At 49.4% G+C, this 18,966-nt stretch overlaps 1 protein-coding gene across 1 annotated transcript in view; it reads left to right on the plus strand.

Annotated features, from left to right (window-relative positions):
- Positions 1-18,966, plus strand: part of Efcab6 (EF-hand calcium binding domain 6) — a 176,569-nt gene that overhangs the window by 8,171 nt on the left and 149,432 nt on the right. Inside the window, exons 2-3 of the mRNA XM_055627242.1 lie at positions 4,210-4,358; positions 13,222-13,433. Of these exons, the coding sequence (XP_055483217.1) occupies positions 4,210-4,358; positions 13,222-13,433 (361 nt within the window). The remainder of the gene's footprint in view (positions 1-4,209; positions 4,359-13,221; positions 13,434-18,966) is intronic.

Genomic DNA, 18,966 nt, shown 5'->3' on the forward strand with positions numbered 1-18,966 from the left:
TATATTTAATGCCTGTGGAGGCCGGAAGAGGACATTGAAGCCCATGGAACTGGAGTAACAGAAGGCTGTGAGCCACATGTGGGTGCTAGGAAGTGAAGCCAGGTCCTCAGGAAGAGGAGCCAGGGCCGATAACTACTGAGCCATCTCTCCAGGCCTTGATTAGCTTCTAAGTAGTTCTGCCATTGTTAGTGGTGGGCATGGCAGGCTCCAGCTGTTCTTGCTGAGATGTCCTGTTTCCTGTCTGGGTATGGCGGGTGCCTCATTCCATCAGGCTTGGCTCCTAGTGCCCGTGGGCTTGTTTCCCCTTCACATCTCCATCTGTAGCCCTCTGGCTTTATTGGTGTGATTTCTGATCTATATTACTTTTCTTTGTTTCTGAAAATGTTCTTTGAGAGTTTTTACAAGCATGTCTGGATGATGACAAACTATCTGAATTTTCATGTAGCCAAGGAAGTCCTTATTTTTCCCTTACTTTCATGCTGGATATAGAATTTAGTGTTGTTGTTTTTTTTTTTTCTTTTAACATTGAAAAAATTTTCATACAATAGATTTTTTCACAGAACTTTTGCGGATTGTCTAGTTTCTAAAGGCAAGTATGTACAGGCCATACTTTCTTTTAAATCTTGTGTTTTAAAGATTTATTTTATTTTAAAGTGTATGTGAGTCTGTGTGTGATATGTGCACATCTTGAATGTAGGTAATCATGGAGGCCAGAAGAGGGTGTCAGGTCTCCCAGGAGGTGGTGGACTACCTGAAATGGGTGCTTGAAACGAAACTCTGGTCTCTGAAAGAACAGCAAGTGCTCTTGACAGCTGAACCAGCTCTCTCTCCAGCCCTGCACCATACTAAAACTTTTGTTAAAAACTCAGTACTTGAAATAACACACGTATAGAATCATGGTGGCCATGTTCTCACTCCTTTCTATGTTCTGTTGTTGTCTGTGTCTTTTATGGTGTGGTGACTTCTCTCAACTCAGCCTGTAAGGCCGGGCCTTTCCTCTGCTCTGCTCGGCCATTGAGTGTCTGGTTGATGAGCTTCATAGCCAGTTCAGGACTGGGCGTTTTCTAAGAGCTTGGGGACAGCAAGTCTCCAAGTTTTCTGGATGCTGCATGTGTTGGAATGTTCATTCCTGCTCTCCAGCGAGGCATGTGTAACTCTGCCCAGCTGTCTCCTCCTTGTGGTGCAGACCCTCCAAGGCAGCCTGAGGGGAGAGTTCGGGGCCTTCCCAAGAAGGTACCTGGCTCTGGAGGTGCCCATGGACCCGTGCACTTGGGTGGCCTGCTAGGTTTCCAGGAGAATGTGGGAGCTTTCCAGAGCCTCAGCTTTTCCCTTGAAGGTTTTGGCTAGCAAATTTTTAATGGCCTACTCATTTAGGAAGCTGTAATTTTAAAATTCTTTTAAATCACGTATGTTTGCTTGTATGTATGGGCATATGCCACAGGGTACATGGGAGGTTAGAGGACAACTTGCAGGAGTGCTTACGCTCTCTCTGTCTCTCTCTCTCTCTTTCCCTCTCTGTGTGTGTGTGTAAATGAGAGAGAGAGAGAGAGAGGGAGAGAGAGAGAGCGCACATAAGACATGTGTGTGCACAGAATGCAAGTGCATAGGGAGAGGTCAGAAGACAAATTTGCTTAAATCAGTTCTCTCCCACCACATGGGTGCTGGGAAACACCCTTAAGTTTCAGGCTTGTGTTGGTATAATGTTCTTGTGGAACGTATACAATTTATCTTTGTTCATTCAAATGCTGATTCCTCTCCCCCACTATCTGGTTTCAATCGGACATTGCACTGTGATGCTTATTCTAAGCATCACTGTCTCAAGTTTGTGTAAACATGCCACCATTTGGTATCTATATTGTTAGTTAAGCAACCAGCCCTAATGCTGAGCAATGGAGAGGATAGGGTGGGACATGATAACAGAGGGAGAAGCAGAGATCTGGAACCACGAGGAGGGTCTTAGAACTAGGAGGAAAGGTGAACCGGAACTAAGATATAACTAAAAGCAAGTATAATGGGTAAAATCTGAATGGTCGGAAACTATGCAGGCTGGGAGGTTTAGGATGGAGTAACTATTGCCCAGCATTGTGCTCTAGGTTAATCGAATAAATCTTAGCCTCTATGTGGTGATTTGGGTATACAGCTGGTTTAGGAATAACTGCTGCTTAACTAAAAGATAAATCAATAACATACATTAATAACCATAACAGGCTTGGCAGCAAATGCCTTCAGCCTCTGAGCCTCCTCACCAGACCTGACATCTGGCCTTTTTGCTAGAAGATGCTACCAGGTTACTGTGAGGTTCACGTCCATGGCGCCAGCAGTCTTTGGAGGTTCTCATGGGTGCTGTTTGGAGTCATTCAGAGTCCCTGTCTCTGCTTTTGCTGCTGTATTACAATGCTACTCTTCTTAAATACCCAGAGACTGAACGTTCTTTTCCTTTTGTTTTCTGAAACAAGCTTACCCTCTGTTGTCTGCCTCAGCCTCCCGAGTACTTGGCTCACAGGCCTGCACTACCATATCCAGCAAGAATTAACTTTTTAACCTCTTACTGCCCGCCCCAGACATCAGTTAGCAGTACTAATTATTCCTCGAGAATTTCATACATGTATGCATTGTATTTGGATCATATTTACCCTCCCACTCTTCCCAGAACTCCCCACTGCTCCCTCCAAATTTCATATCATCTTATTTTTTTTTTCAAAATTTCAAACAAGTTTTATACCCATACAATCCCAAGATGGTTTCGTTGTTCAAAATGTATACAGGGAACCTAATTCTCTAGTGTGAACAATAACTTATGTCCTGGCCTTACTACTTGGGTGGCTTCATGGCTGGGGTGAGAGGTAAGGGACATTCTAGGGCCTCTGGCCTTGGCCTCTCTATAGCATCCCTGGCTGGTGCAGTCCTGGACTGAGCCAGGCTATCCCCGCCCACTTCCCATGTACACGTGGGTAGATGTGGAATGGAGAACTACCCTCCCCCACCTGCCATCTGTAGATGACTCTGGGGATGAGGATCGAAGGTGACCTACTGTGGGGGCAGAGCACGAGGGACCCCGTAGGGTCCTCATGGCACACAGGTGTTCAGGGATTCCTCCCACGGACCACTGGAGGGCTCACCCTACCCCTCTGGCCTGCAAGCTGTTCTTATGTCACCCCGTGTGGTGATGGAGACAGCGTGAGGGTTCTAAGGAGCCTGGTACCGCCCCTGCCTGCCTTGGGGGGGGGGAAATGGAGCGTGTGGGAGACAGACACAGACCACCAGACCTTTCCATGTCCCTTAAAAGGCGAGATGAGAAGGGTGGGGCAGTGCAAAAGGAACTCTAGCACCCAATGCGCAGCACAAAACCCATCCTTGGGAGCTGTGGTGGTGTTGGGTGGCACAGGCTGAGGTCACCTCCCGGGCTACTTCCTAGGCAGGGCAGCAGCTGACCTGGCTACCCACTTGAGGCCTATAATAACACACCCACCCAAGCCCCGAGTGCTCGCTTCTCTGTAGTTCTCCAGGTTGCCTGGTCATGAATGGGAAGGTCACTCAGAGTGCCGGAAGAAGCAGGAGTGAGGTGCTATCTTCTCTTCAACCCACTGGGTCCAGTCAGTACTCTCAGTATATGTGCATGGGTCCAGGGCCACCCACAGGACAATGGGCATCCTACCAGGGGACACACTCTTCAAAACAACTGACTCTGCCTCCTCCACCAGCCACCAGCCACCAGTAGTTCCTTGGCTAGGGGTAGGACCTCACGAGTCCCTCTTCCATCTATGCTGGATGTTGACTGGCTTGGACCACTGAAAATACATACCAAAAGCCCACAGATGCCAAGCCAGACTACCATATCCAGTGAAACTATCTCATAATTGAAGGAGAAAGAAAAGTTTTCCATGATGAGAGCAGGTTGTAGGACTCGCCAGTACACCAGCCTCGCAAAGGTTATTTGGAAGGGAATACTTCAGTCTTGAGGAGGAGAGACATAGCTAGGAGACAGCAGGAAGAAATAACAAAGTTAGGCCAGTGATTGAGCAATGAGCAACTAAGAAAATAAGCACTTACATAATCTTTGTTTCCGCTCTTTTGAGTTCTTTGGATATGATAAAAGCAGTCTAAATATGACTTAGCGTTCCCCTTAAGAATGGTCAGAAAGGAGCACACAGGAAGTCAGCCATGTTTACACGATGGAGATGATGTAATCTGCTCTCTTTCCTCTCACAGGGAATTAATGTACAAAATGTCGGTTTTACCCGATTGGCATATGTTGCACTCTAGCACCCGGAAGCTGTCATATTCCCGCCCCCACTCTTCGCCATGCCGAGTATTCGCAAATAATGGCTGCCAAGATGTTTGCAGACCCTGTTCATCAAGTGAGTACTCACAAGGGATTACCACACTGCCTACGGATACCACTTACCTCTTGGTATGGGCTCAGTTAAAGCCATGCCATGAGTCAAGTTTGGATACCCTTCCTGTATGGGGAAATGCAGAAATAGGCCCATCAGGCCACTTTCCTCATAGTTGTGTGTACTTTTTAAGTGCACGGTCAGGAACTGAACCCAGAATGTGTGACCTGGAGTCTGTCAGCTTAATGGTGTGTTGCTCAGTAAATGATAGTTGTACAAATCTGAGCAGGCCTGTCCCCCAGTAAACTTAGATTTGCAGAAACGTTGAACAGAAGGTACGAAATGTTCCCATGCAACTCTTACCTCATCTCTCTAGGTTTTCCATTACAGAACCTTCTAATTTCATAGTTTTGAGATTTATGTCTAGATCATGTTTGCGTTTTCATGGAGGGTTTAAGGCCTACGTCTAGGTTTGTCTCCTCCTCCTCTTCCTCCTCCTCCTCCTCTTTTGAGACAGGGTGTCGTATAGCCTGAGCTAACCTCCAACTTACTATGTAGTCAAAGATGCCCTTGAACTTCTGACCCTCCTGCCACCACCTCCCAAGCACTAGGAGGGTAGGCATGCATGTTCTACCATGCCCAGTTTGTGTGGTGCTGCGGAGAGAAGCCAGGGCCTCGTGTGTTTTGGGAAAGTCTCTACCCTCCAAGCCACATCCCTAGCCCCGACTCATTGTTACACTGGACAAGCTAAGGCTCTCTGTTCCTTGCTGCATGTGACTTGAGGAGAGATCACCTGACAGCGTCTTGCAGGAGTTCCTTACCTCCCTCTCCTGTCTGGTCACTTCCAAAATTGGGAATTATGAGAAAGAGGCTACAAACACATATTTGCAGAGTGATTTTTTTTTTTGTGGGGATTCATGTTTAAGCCATTTGAATTCTTCATTTGGTTTTAAAGGCAACAAAATTTGACTTAATGTTTTCCCAAATTATATGTCTTTAGATCTTCACTCATTTCCTCAATACATCTGCTACTTAAAAGCATTTTTTTTTTTTGAGCTTTGGTTTGGGGATGAGCACTGTTGACAGGTGCAGAGAACAGAGTTGGGCCTGATAAAAGGCCAGCCCTGCAGGAGAGCAGCCAGAGAGAAGGAAGTGAGGCCGGCTGAATACTGAGAGACCAAAGCATGGATACAGCAGCGAGGGCAAGGGCCGGAAATCCAAAGGAGGCAGGATGGCATAGGGGCCTTGCGAAGGAGAAATGGGTGTGCCCCCTGAGCACAGACAAGCACTAGTCACATTGATCATGTGCTCGGTAGTTGGTGAGATTTTACTCCAATGGGCCTATGCAGCTAGTAGTGAGCCTGGGGATATAGGCTTGATTTCTGGTGGCCACCATCTACCCTAACATGGGATCTCTTGTTAAGGGGGAAGGGCGATTTCCGACGCAAGAAATTACATAGTAAAATGTAGACCTGCTGTAGCTCATGGCTCTGTGACTATGGAACAGTGCAGGTGGGGAGGTTTTAGTGCAATGTTAGACTGGTGTGAAGGGGGCCACTGAGTCGAGGCATCCATCTCCCAGAGTTCTTAAACACTACTGAAAAACTCCCCCAGAAGCTGGGACATGTGTGCTTCCCCCAGATAATATAATAGGCATTTGTTGATAAGTTTCCCAATAGAATATTATCTTGTAAGATCTTGTCCATTAGTAGATGTCATTACATTTAAGTTTTAATTACATTTTTCTTTTTTTTTTTTTTAAGTGTGTACATGCGCACACTCTCACACACGAATGCCTTCGTACAATAGCTGTGTGTGTGTGTACCACAGCATGTGAGTGGTGTGACAACCTTGGATGTCAGCCCCAGCCTTCCAACTTATTTGAGGCAGGCCCCCTTGTTTCCTGCTGTGTAGGCCGGGCTAGTCTGGGGATGGTGTCTCTGAGTCCTGTCTTAGTGTCCTAGGCATGCTGGGGTTATAGGTGTCTGTCTCTGCCCTCAGCTTTACATGAGTTCTTCAGAGCCAAACTCTAGTCACCATGCTTGCTGGGCAAGCTTTGTCCACTGAGCCGTCTCCCAAAACCCTTGATGACATTTGTTCAATAATGGTTTAAGTTCTCTTCCTAAGCTTTAGCCGGCTGCCCTTTTGGCTCCATGAGGTGCCTGCTCTGTCAGCTGCCCATTTCCAGACAGCAGGTTGAGCTTTATTTCCAGTGGGCGCAAGTGTTCTTTGCCTGGAGCTGTGACCCTTGATCTGCCTTTGCCTCAACTGTGTTTCTTTGTCATTTGCTTTTTCATGTTTTCCAGTTACATAAAAAAATAAATAAATCACTGACATGTTTTGTCTTTAAAAGTTAATTCTGGGGCTGGAGATTTGGATCGACTGTTCAGAGCACTGGTTGCTCTTGCTGAGGCCCTAGGTTTGATTCCCAGCACCCAGTCACAACCATGGTAACTTCAGGGCATGCAGTGCCTTCTTCTGGCCTTCACGGGCACCAGGCACGATGTGGTGCGCACATACATACACACACACGATAAGATAAATAAATGTAAATTCCTTTTTATAGTTGTGCTGCAGGGGGTTTGGGAACATAGAGGAAAGTGATAGAGCGGGATGACCTGACTTCCACACACATGCATGTACATGTTCAAAAGAACCTGAGTACATGTGCAGCCTTCCCACACCCCCCCCCAACACACACACACACACACACGCCCACACACACACACACACGCCCGCATGCCAGTGCCACTTTTTCCTCTCCGCTCCACCAGCAGCTCAGCTCTCTGTGCTCCATGAACGCGTGTGAATTTGGCTATGTCTCTGGTAACCTGTACAAGCAGACAACAGCAAATAAGTACAGTTGCTGTGATCCGCCCGTTTCCTTTTTAAAAAATGGCTTGATCTGGGGCTGGAGCAACGGCTCGGTTATTAAGAGCACCTGCTGTTCTTGCAAAGGACTGGAGTTCTAGTCCCAGCACCCACATCAAGTAGCTCGTAATGGCTGTAACTCCAGCTCCAGGGAATCTTAGGCCTTCTTTTGTCCTTTGTGGGCACTGTGTTCAGGTGGCACGCAGACACAGACACAGACATGACTGAATCAATAATGTGGATGAAAGTAGTACATTAAAATGTCTTTTTATCTTTTCAACTTTACGTTTCCTGGTTCTTTCATTCCATGTAGCCTGCTGCTAAACCCGGCACATGAGCCAACAGCTGGCTCTCCAGGGGCTGTCTCCTGCCTCACAGCCCTCCTGGACCTGAGCGGTGGTGGCAGGGTAGGATCTCCAGAGTCCTCAGTTTCCCAGCTCCGCTGACAGCTTCTGCATGTGGGGGACGCCTGTTGACTCTATTCCCTTGCTTTGAACCTGCAACAGACCCCTGCCATTCCCCAGGCAGAGACTCCATGTGTTCTATGGGGATTTGTCCGTAGCCAGCCTGTGGAGAACAGCTACCTTGGCTATGGGAGACCTCCTGCGCTAGGGTGTTATCATGTAGCTAGCAATCTGCCACTTGCCTGGCTGCCCCTCACATGTACTTGTGACTGCTGAGTATTGGGTTGTTTTTCTCTCATCCTGTCTGTGCTGCGTCTGTCCCCTCCTGTCAGCAGAGAGAAAAGGCACTGTCCTTCTGGGCTGTCGAGGCCCAGCTTGCCCTTTCTGGTATTTGGTTTCCGTTACCTCTTCATGCCTTGGCTTGGTATATATACTTAACTCATCCTGTTTACTGTCATGGCAGGTCCAGGGTGGCAATCTTCTGTAATTCTCGACTTCCCTCGGTGGCGCTGGAAAGCTTGCCCCGTTGCTCTCTGGGAAGATGGTTCTCCCAGCAGCAGCTGAGGAGGTTTAGGTCTGACTTTCATTTGTAGTTGGAAGGGCTGCCTCGGGCCTGTGTCTGGGGTCTGCACTGAGCTTGTGTCTTGAGGGTTTGCATCAGGCTTATGTCTGAAGGGCTACATCAGACCTCTGTCTGAGGAGCTGAGCCTGGCTGTGTCTGAGGGGCTGCCTCAGGCTTGTGAAACCAAAAGCTGCTCTCAAGCACTTCCAGTTTCCTGTTGATACTGTGCTGCCTTTACCTCAGGGTTCTGAGTGTCAAGTTGGGGCTTCTTGGACAGCAATTAATAAGTACATAGAGCGTCTGAGAAGAGATCTCGGGGTGGAAGCATTCACTGCCAAGGGATCCCCGTGACCCCTGGTGGGTGGGCCCAGGAAGAACTGCGCACCCCAGCTGATTTGTAGCACACAGCTCCTCTGTGTGACCCAGTGGCTGCTAGGAAGGGAGATGAGAGGATGGGGAGCCTGCTGCTTTGCTGAGCATCCTCGGGTCTGATGGGGGGGGGTTCTGGGGCTTTCCTCAGCCTTCAGGCTCTGCATTTGGTCCTCTCCTCATTCTCCCTAGCCTGGCTCCACGTTTTGAAACGTCACATGTAACCGATCTATACCCAATTTTATACCAATTTCCCCACTAGGCTCAAGGTCACATGTTCTGCCGCTTGGCTGTCCTTCTGTTTGCACCTTGGTTGCAAACACTCCCCCCGCCCCCACAAGCTCCACAAGGCCCCTTGCCCTGCTGGTATTCAGTCAGTTGCACGATTGTTGGTCTAGATCCTCACATCAAGCTTGGGCAGGGTCCCAGTCTGCTTCTTCAGTCTCTGCCCATCCCCGAGCCACACTGTCTGCGAGACCGGTCAGTGAAAAAGCCAGCACACCATGTCTTCTTATGCCAGTCTGTGGTCCACATTCAGGATGGCCCCCGGGTCAAGGCACCCCCATTTCCTCATGGGATGGGCGCCTGATGTCTTCTCTGACTTGCTGGTGCTTCCCTGGTGACCCCTAAGCCTTCCCCTTGTGTTTAAAGAAAACCCTAGTCAGCTAGGCACGGTGGCACACGCCTGTGATCTCAGCACTCAGGGAGGCAGAAGCAGGCAGATCTCTGTGAGTTTGAGGCCAGCCTGGTCTAGGACAGCCAAGGCTACACAGAGAAACCCTGTCTTGAAAAACCAAAAACCAACCAACCGACCAACAAACAAAAAACCTGGTCCTTTGTCCAGGTGCTGGAAGCCCGCACGCATGCGCCCCGCTTCCCTCACCCTGGTCTTTCCCGCTTCTCTCACAACCACCCTGGCCTCTTCGCTCCCTCAGACAGACCCAGGTTGTTCCTCCACCGAGCTCTGACAAGGCTGCTATGGTCCACGTTTGGAATGTAGTCACCTCTGCTTGCTAGCTGGTGGCTCCTTTCTAGCATTCTGAGGAGAGAGAGATCCTGGACTACCTGCCTGGCTAGACCAGCCCACAGTGACACGATCCCATGTGCTGCTGCTCTTTTGCCACCCTCGCTGCATTCCCAACCATCTGTGATCACCCGTGACATACTGGCTACCTGCTCTTGTCTGCCTCATCCCTCCAGATGGAAGGCTGGACCTGCCTGGCCACTGCAGTGTCCTTGGCACCAGAAACAGGGCCGACAGTGATAGGTGCCCTGTCAGTAGTTCTGGAATGGCGAATCCCATTTCCAGCAAAGTTGGAGTTTCCTAGGCACCCCTTCTTACCTTGGCCCCCCTGCTTTCTGTGCTGCAGGTTTCTGGCTCCCACATGGCTTGCCCTACCCCAATCACTCTGATTTCTCTATTATAGATTCAGCCTTCAAGAGGGCATGCACACTTAGACATGCCACTGTGAACTCATTAGTTCTCTCTTCAGCCTTGCCCCCCTCGGCCCCAGGTGTTGATTGCAGGGAGATGAAGCCCTACTCACAGTGGCTGGAAAGAATGATGGTCTCACACTTCACCCATAGTGCTGCTGGCCTCAGGGACTGAGGTGGCTGATGCCATGTGCAACCAGAGGCTGCAGCTGGGGGAGAAAACTCCTTTTGTTTCTTGTTGGGAGGATTGGCGGCATGATGGCGATGGTCATTTTCCTGGTTAACCTGATGCAATTGGGAATTGCCTGGGTGAGGGGCTCCCTGAGGCACTGCCTGGATTGGATTGGCCTGTGGACATGCCCTTGAGGGATTTTCATAACTGGGCTACTTGAGGTGGGAGGAGCCACCCTGAATGTGGGTGGCACTGTGTGATGGGCTGGGCCCTGGGTTGAGCATACGCAGAAGGGCATCGAACCATTGCTGCCTGCCCTTGACTGAGGACAGATGTGGCCAAGGCACCAAGCTCCTGCTGCCTTGGCTTCTCTGGGTGACAGACTGTAACCTGGAATGGAGAGACAAATAAGTCATTTCACCCTTAAGTTGCCTTGTATCTTATCACAGCCACAGGGAAAGAAGCGTGACAGCGTGAGGAAAGACTGCATGGGGAGGGCTCACTGTGGCCATCTTGGAAGCTTCCAGCTCCTGCATCTTTTGCTGTCCTCTCAGGGGAGACCATGGTCCCCAGTCAGGCTTCATGCCTTCTTAGTTTTTCCCACTTCCCAGGACACATCAAATCATTCTGTGGTCTTTGCTTCTTAAAAATTTCCCTGATTTGCTCTTACTTTCTGTTCTGTGACCTTCACATTGGATAGAGCTTCAGAAGCATGCTTCTGGGCAGCTGGGATCCCCTGCCTTGTTTCCACACCACTAGCCTCCTCCCTGCCCTTCTTCCTCTCCTGCCCTGCCTCCTCCCTGCCCTGCCTCCTCAATGTGGTAACAGAGGGAAGCGGAGGAAGGACATTGGTTCTTATCATTCTATTGATGGAAATGTCATGGTGACATCCTGTAACCAGAGCGTGGAGCCCCAGGTCTTCAGGTCCATCCACGGTTCTTGGCTGTGCTGCCTCTCTATTGGACTCCTTTTATTTGTTTGCCATAGCACCCACTCCCTTCAACCCTGCTCTTTGTTCTTAGGGGCACCCAATTGTAGCAGTGTGGTGTCACTGTGACCACAGTGCCTGGCAGAAACAACCTAAAGGAGAAAGGGTTGAGGCTCACTCTTGCAGAGGGTTTAAGTCTGTCATGTGGAACAGCTAAGCTCACCAAAGGGTTTGGTGGGAGTTGTTCACATAATGGCAGAGCAGGACGAGGGGAGGGAAGGGAAGGGGAACAGAAGGAAGGGGAAGGGAAGAAGGAACACACCAGGGCCTGTATGTAACCTCCAAAGCCCCTCTCTAGTGATCTGCTCGTACTGGAGAGCAAGGCCCCACGGCCTCTCCAAACAGCGCCACTGCTTTCTTCTAGAATGGAAGCCTGTCACCCCAGAGCACTCACCTCATTTCTAGGTCTTCTTGGCCCTAGCTTATCTAAGCCTGCCTTTGCACCTTACTTCCCATTCTGTTCTTCTAGCTACCTTCCGGGAGGCGGCCATGACATTGAGGGTGAGAGGCATCTCCTGCCTCCCAGTCTCCCCAGTGGGGCCCTGCATAGGCCTGGCCTGTGACAAAGTGGGTCCAGGACTTGCCCACAACCTAACCTTAGGAGGCGAGAGTGGGCTGATGTCCATCACAGCAAGACTAGGGAGCCCATGCTGTTTTCTTCAATAAAAGATGACTGAGGCAGCTTACACTGTTATCCAAGAGAGCCCTGGGGATGATGACTTCTGTCAGTTCCTGGTCTGGTCCAGTCTACCTGGGGCGAAAGACTTGACTTTCCTCAGGCTGATAAGAAATGCAGATTCTAAGGAAGTAACTAGAGCTAGGTATCCCTGGCTACCCTTGTGAATATAAAAGACAAGGCCTTTATGAAGCCTTTGGCACACACTGGAGTCCTCTGTGTCAGAAAAGGCCTAGGTAATAAACATGAGGGGCTTACCAGGCTGCTGTTTTCAGCTTCCTCTTTTCTCTGTTAGCAATGGAATATACGACGAGTACCCCATGCCAGCACACTGGTCCCGGTGCCCTAGGGCTCTTTGAATTACTGCATTTCTTGCCAAAATTGTTCCTGTCTGGGATAGAAGTCAGAGGGGTCTATAGCCTGTCACTTCTCATGGGTGACATGTGGACCCCTGAAGCATCAGTCGGGGTTCCCCACCCCAGGGAGCTGAAGCCTCTGCTGCTTCTCCGGAGCATGGTGGGCATTTTCACACTGCTGTTCCTGCTCCAGCCTTGGCAAGGAAAAGGATCCCAGCAAATCAAAGCGAAACCTCAAGAATCTGTCAGGGTCACACAAGGAAGATAGGATGCTATCAGGATTGATCTGGGGGCCAAGGAGGTGGCTCAGTGGATCAAACCTAAGAATTTGAGTTCAAATCCCCAGCTCCCACCAAGAGTGGGGGTGTGATCCTGAGGCTAGGAGGTGGGGCAGGAGGATCCCTGGGTTTTGCTGGCCTATTAGCTCTGGGTTTGATGCGAGGCCCTGTCTCAAAAAATAAAGTGGAGAAGAAACTGAGGAAGGTACCCAGTGGTGGCTTCTGGCCTCCACATGCACATCGACCCATCCATGTACACTCTCATGAACACACGTGTACACACACGCATGCACACACACATACGCACATGCACACTAAAGATTCATTGAGGACTGTTGAGGTGGTTCACAAGGTAAAGGCATTTGCTCTCAAGCTTGAGTTTGATACCTGGAACCCAAAAGATAGAAAGAGGGAATCCACTCCTCCCCTCAACTGTCCTCTGACTTCCACATACATGCCTTGGCATCCTGTCACCCACACACATATGCGTGCATGCATACACACAAAAAAAAATCGTAAAATAAAATTTTACTTATGAGATACGTTTCTTCCACCACCCAAGCTTTCTTCCTGTATCCCGTGTCCTTGTAAGGAAGGTCGCCTTCAGCTCTTTCCCTTACGGATGTGATCCTGTGCTAACCAGATTCCTGAGGTTAACACTAGATCTTCCCTGTCACGGTGTTAAACGAGTCAACACGCGAACAAGGCAGAAGAAACCCGGCAGGGCTCCACAGTGTGTGTAAGCACCCTCACTGGGTATCTCTGTCTCATCCACAGCCATCGCTTTTGCCAACCCAATCCTGTCCTTCTCAGAAGTGGAGCGGATTTTATCTCAAAAGATTTCCAACAAAAGGGAAGACTTGAAAAAAGTCTTCCAGGTCCTCGACCCGAACCACAACCAGACGGTGACGAAGTGGGAGCTGAGGCGTGTCATCACCGCCTACCTCCTGCCGCTCACCAGGGAGCAGTTCCAGGACCTGCTGGCTCAGGTAGGGGCCATGACCCTCAGGCTGGGCTGCTCCAGAAAAGCCAGGGGTGCTTGCAGAAGACTGTGGACGGTTCTGCCTTCTCCTCACTGTCCCGCATGAACAACTGGAGTTTTGAACGTTGTTCACTTGGGATTCAGCCAGTCTGGCATGGGCAGCATCCATTTGCTCATATTTTACACACAACAGTATGCCTGTCATTTCTATCATTTCTTCCTTTAAAAGACTTCTAGGTAAAAGTATTTGGTACGTGTGTGTGTGTGTGTGTGTGTGTGTGTATTTATGTATAAAGATTTGTTTGTTTGCTTGCCTTTTATTTTTTGAGATAGAGTCTCACTTTGTAGCCTGGCCTATTCTGGAACTCACTATGTGGATCAGGCTGGCCTTGAACTCAGAGATCTACCCGCCTCTGCCTCCTAAGCGCCGGGATTAATGGCATGCATCTCCAGGAACAGCTTAAATATTTTTTTTTTAAATTATGTGTTTGGGTGTGTTTGGGGTATATGCCCATGGGGGCAGTGCCTGCAGAGGTCAGAAGAGAGAATCAGAGTCCCTGGAGCCTCAGTTATAGGTGGTTGTGAGCCACCAGACTGGATGCTGGAAAAAAACTGGGGATCCCTGCAGGAGCAGTATGCTTTATTAACTGCTGAGCCCCTCGGTTTATATTTTAGAACCTAGCATTTCAGCACCTGTTCTCACATCAAAATTCGTGGTGCTTCCCATAGAGTCCAGTGGTTTGGCACCCTGAGTTCAGTGGCTGCGGGGGGGAGGGGTGTTGTGGATTTCTGTGCTGGGTAGGTGTCCTAGAGGCTTCACTGGCTGCTGTGCAAGCGTGAGGGTCTGAGTCTCAGTCCCCAGAACCACGTATGAACGGATACAGTGGTAAGCATCCATCACCAGGGCTGAGGGTTAGGGACAGGCAGATCCAGAGGTGCTCTAGCCAGCCAAGGATAGAGGAGGCCTCTGCCACGTGCATGCACAGCCGTGGGCTCCCCTTTCCACATCTGTGTATAAGCTTACATACACACAGCGTACGTACGCACAAATGTACACACAAATGTGCAGTAAATATAACTTAAAAATGTGAGAGACCAGGGTAGGTTAGGGAGCGCCTAGTGTATTGCAGCAGCGCTGGGCATGGGAGGGAGTGGGCACACACTGAGTGAGGCCGGCCTCCTGCCCTCGAGGGGCTCCTGGCTCAGCAGACATGGGGTTTAATAAGGCCCGGGGCAAGGGTCATTACAGGGGCAGACTTTCTGTTACTGAGGTTGGGACTGCAGGAAGTCCGTCTGGGAGGGACACGTAACTGCCCTTTTGTTGAGTCTGCAGTAGATATTAGTGAAATGACAGAGAGAGGGAGGTCATGGTGCACAGGCAGAGGGGACAGTCTGTCCTCTCCCAGGCTGTAGGGAGCCAGGGAGGGGGTGCAGCTGGGATGATGCCAGGGCCTGGGAGGCATGTGGATGGTGAGGGTTCTTGGGCCAATGACTAGTCTACCCCAAGCAGGGTAGCGGAAAGAGTAAAGATGTCTGGTACAAGCCCTCAGGACCCTTAAGGAAAAGGCTATAAAGGCAGAGGGAAGCTCTGACAGCTTGTGTCAGTCTGTGAGGAGCAGAGAACAGTAAGCATAGAGAATTCAGCTGGGCTGCCAGTAGCCTCCTTTCCAGCTCGAGGACTGAATTTGTGCACACGTGGACAGTGTGTTTTCATACGGTGTGAATGTACACATGTGATCGCGCTTTACTTCTTCATTCTTAAACAGTCTGCCTTCAGGCTATGGTGGTGCCTTTTAAAGCCTATTTCCGCTTAGAATTTGATGTGTGCACCACCCCTATCCGATTTGCGTGTAACCAAAATGGGGGGAGGGGATGAAGTCTTACGAATACAGTAGCTCAGTGGCCTGTAGGTGTCACCAAGTTCTTGTTTTAACTCTAGGAATTTACATTTCTTCCACTGCTTTTTTTTTTTCTTGAAAAAAAAAATGTGCAATTTAGTGGGGTGTAGTGGAACACACTGTGACTCCAACACTATGGAAACCAAGGCAAGAAGATCTCAAATTCCAGCCTAGCCAGGGCTACGTAGCAAGTTGGAGGCTAACCTGGGCTACTGAGTGAAGCCCTAGCCCCAGGACACCTGTGCTCTGGCTTCTGTTTCTTCTTTCTCACACCACATGGTTCCTCAAGGGACCTGCCTCTGTTCAGTTTTGTCTTTCAGAAAGTTCTCAACCATTTTTAGTCAAATGTGGTTTTAGTTCCATCTTCTCCGTAATCGGGCGTTTGGCATTGTCCCTGTGGGCTCCCACATGTCTCTGTTTTAAGAATATTATACTCTCTGTATTTTTCAGCGTGGACAGCAGATATCTATTTGTTCCCAAATCTACTCTGTTTGTTCCTGCGCTCCTGGTGTTGCGATTGGTCCATCGCCCCCTGAGGCTGCAACTTCAGACGTTGTGTATTAAAGCTTAGCATTTCACTGGGCCCCTCACTGCCTGCAGAGGCTTCCCTCTTCTGCTTGTCTCTCTCGTGTTTCCTTAAACACAATGGAAAGAGCTGCTCTCAAGTCCCTGCCCGCTGCATCCAACACGCTGCTCGTCTCTGAGTTGGCTCCACGGATGGTCTTATCTTTTGAGAAGGGTTATATATTTCATGGTTGCTCATATTTGAGTATGTTTGGATATGGCCCAGACCAGATTTGTCCAGTGAAATGTTGAGTGAGCCGTACAGGTAAATTTTCTGGCAGCCACCTTAAAAGGTGACTGATAGGTTAAATGAACTCTTTGTTTATTTGGTTGTGTGTGTGTGTACATGATATGGTGTACATGTGGAGGTCGGTAGACAACTGTGGGAGTCACCTCTCTCCTTCCACCCTGTGGCTCCTAGAAATTGAGCTTAGGTTGGCAGTCTGGGCAGCAAGCCCCACCATCTCTTGAGCCATCTTGCTGTGGCCCAAGAATTAATTTTAATCATGAAAGTTCAAAATGCTATTGCATTTCACTGTTATCACTGTTGACATTGTTCATATTTTACCTTCTTCACATGTCTGAAGTCTTTAAACATGGTGAACACACACACACACACACACACACACACACACACACACACTTTCAGCCCAGGCACTGCAACTCCACTGGAAATACGGGGTCTGACCCTGACTTCATGAAACTTTGGCTTGAAACATTCGATCACCACCCGCAGCTCTTCAAACACACTTAGATGTTTCTCCATAACAGAATCAACATAGTTTTGGAAATTCGGGTTAATCAGCACTTAAAAGGTGAAAAGCAGTTACTCACTTGCACCGGCCACACCTCGCGTGCTCAGCAGACACGTGTGGCCGCAGCCGTGGTTACCAGTGACCGATGTGCTGTGGAGCCTCGGGCTTCTGTGTGTCCTCTGAAGACGGCTAATCGTGATGGCAGCTAACTGTGAACGCTGTCCTGCCTGCAGAGGGAGAGCTCATATCTGAGTTTAGATCTTTTACGTTCAGCTGGATGCTTGTCCACGCGTGGTTCCCTGAAACCAGCTAGACGCTTGGATGGATCTCACAGCCAGAAAGGGGGTGTCTTGCCAGTCACCCCCCTTAGATGCTGTGGCTGGTTTTGCTTCTGCAAATTAGTCCCCCAGGCCAGAAAGACTGGAGTTTTCTCTCTCTTTTAAAATATATACTATTTTATTAACAATTTGAGAATTTAATATGTGTCTAATGTGTCTTGATAATATCCACCCTCCTTCTCCCCTAACTCCTCCCAGATCCACCAACACCCTCCCAACATCGTGTCTTCTTTTAATAGCCCCAAGTACAGCTTGTGCTGCCCACAGACTCCTGGATGTGGACCATCCAATGGAGCATGGTTGACCTACATGCTTAAAGAAAGCTGTCCCTCCCCCTCCCATATGCCACAAACTGCCCCCAGCTCCTCTGCTGGGGGTGGGGGCTCTTGGGACCCATCCTCCCCCCCAGAAGGTTGACTGGCTTGTCTTGTGTGGGTATTGTACATCCATCACAGCCTCTATGAGTTCATGAGTGCAGTGGTCCTGTGCTGTTCAGAGGATACTGTTCTGTGCTGCTCCTCTCCAGCCTCTGGCTCTTGGAGCTTTCCATCCATCCCCTCTTCCACAGTGGTCTTTGAGGCGTGTGTGTACATGTGTGCATATGTGTATGCATGTTGCACATATCTGTGTATGTGCTTGTGTGTGCACATGTATTTGCATGTGTTTCTATGTTATGTGTGTGTGTGTGAGTGTGTGTATGTGGGTATTGTACATATATGTATATGCTGGTGTGCATATGTGTATGTGTTGTGTTTGTGGGGGGGGGTGTGGGTGTATGATACAGATGTTCCATTTGTAGATGAATGCTCCAATGACTTCTCTGTCCTTTTTGACCACTTGTGAGTTTCTGCCTTATCCACCATCTGCAGAGAAACTTCTTTGATGAGGTGTAGAAAGAGCACTGACTTGTGGGTAGAGGTGTACAAATTTCGAGGGCAGTTTGATGCTGTGCCCATTTAGCAGGATAGGGCTGAGTTTTAGACACTGTGTGTTGAGTAGTGAATGTGGTCTGGCCTGAAGCTAGACACCACTGAGACCTGGAAGCTCTCCCCACCACCTGCCTCTCCAAAACCTGTCTCCCCGTTGTCCCCCCAAACTCTCAGTCTGTCACCACCACAGCCTTGTGTTTTGAAAGCAAAGACATAGTTGGGAGTGGAGCACAGTGAATACCTCTTTCCTAAGTCACCCGAGAAAAAGCTGCTTTGTTACCTGCAGCTGTTGTCCTGTGGATATCCTTCAAACCAGGGTGTTGCCCCTCATCAGCCACAACCCAGCCATTCAGGTAGAGACTCCCCCTGCCTCATTACTCCCAGGCCAGCCTCAGAGGCTGGTGCATTTGCCCCACACCTTGTTGGTCGAGGTTACAGTCAGCCTCTGCCTTTGGTTTTGGTACCCATTTTGTCCTTGTCAGTCTGAACCAGTTCCCCCATCTTTCCCTGGCTCTGCATTCTGCTATTGAAGAAGTCCTTATGTGTGGGTTTGCTGGGGATTTCCTAGGAGCAGGTGTTGGTGGCCTCTCTGTGGATGTCCCAGCAGTGACCTCATAAGCTTCTTAAGCTGTGCTTGCTTCCAATGTGTCTCGGAGCCATCCATAGTTCCCCGGGCCCCTGGAGCAGGGAAATCTGTCAGGCTTTCCAGGGTGTGCACTTTGTAGTTACTATTCCATGAGGGAAACTTTGAGATTAGTAAATATTCCGTTTCTCCTCCGACTTTCAATCTGTTCATTCACTGTTTACATATTTGCAGGGACCCGAGGTCTCCTAGTGAGTGGGTTATGAATCCATTATATATTCACCTCAGCGTTTGAATCATCCCTGTGCCAGTAGGAGCCCCCTGGTCTGCTTTCCCTAGCCTTGGATCCCGTTCTCTCACTCCTTGAGAACTTGTTTGTAAGACAGGCCAAGCTTTTTGTAGCCTCCTTGCCCGAGTCCTAGACTCACCTGCTCTCCAGGGCTCTGCTAGCTCTGGATAGAGGAAGATGCAGG

The sequence above is a fragment of the Psammomys obesus genome, unplaced genomic scaffold (genome assembly GCF_907164565.1).
Source record: "Psammomys obesus unplaced genomic scaffold, mPsaObe1.curated_primary_1811, whole genome shotgun sequence".
Classification (NCBI taxonomy): Eukaryota; Metazoa; Chordata; class Mammalia; order Rodentia; family Muridae; genus Psammomys; species Psammomys obesus.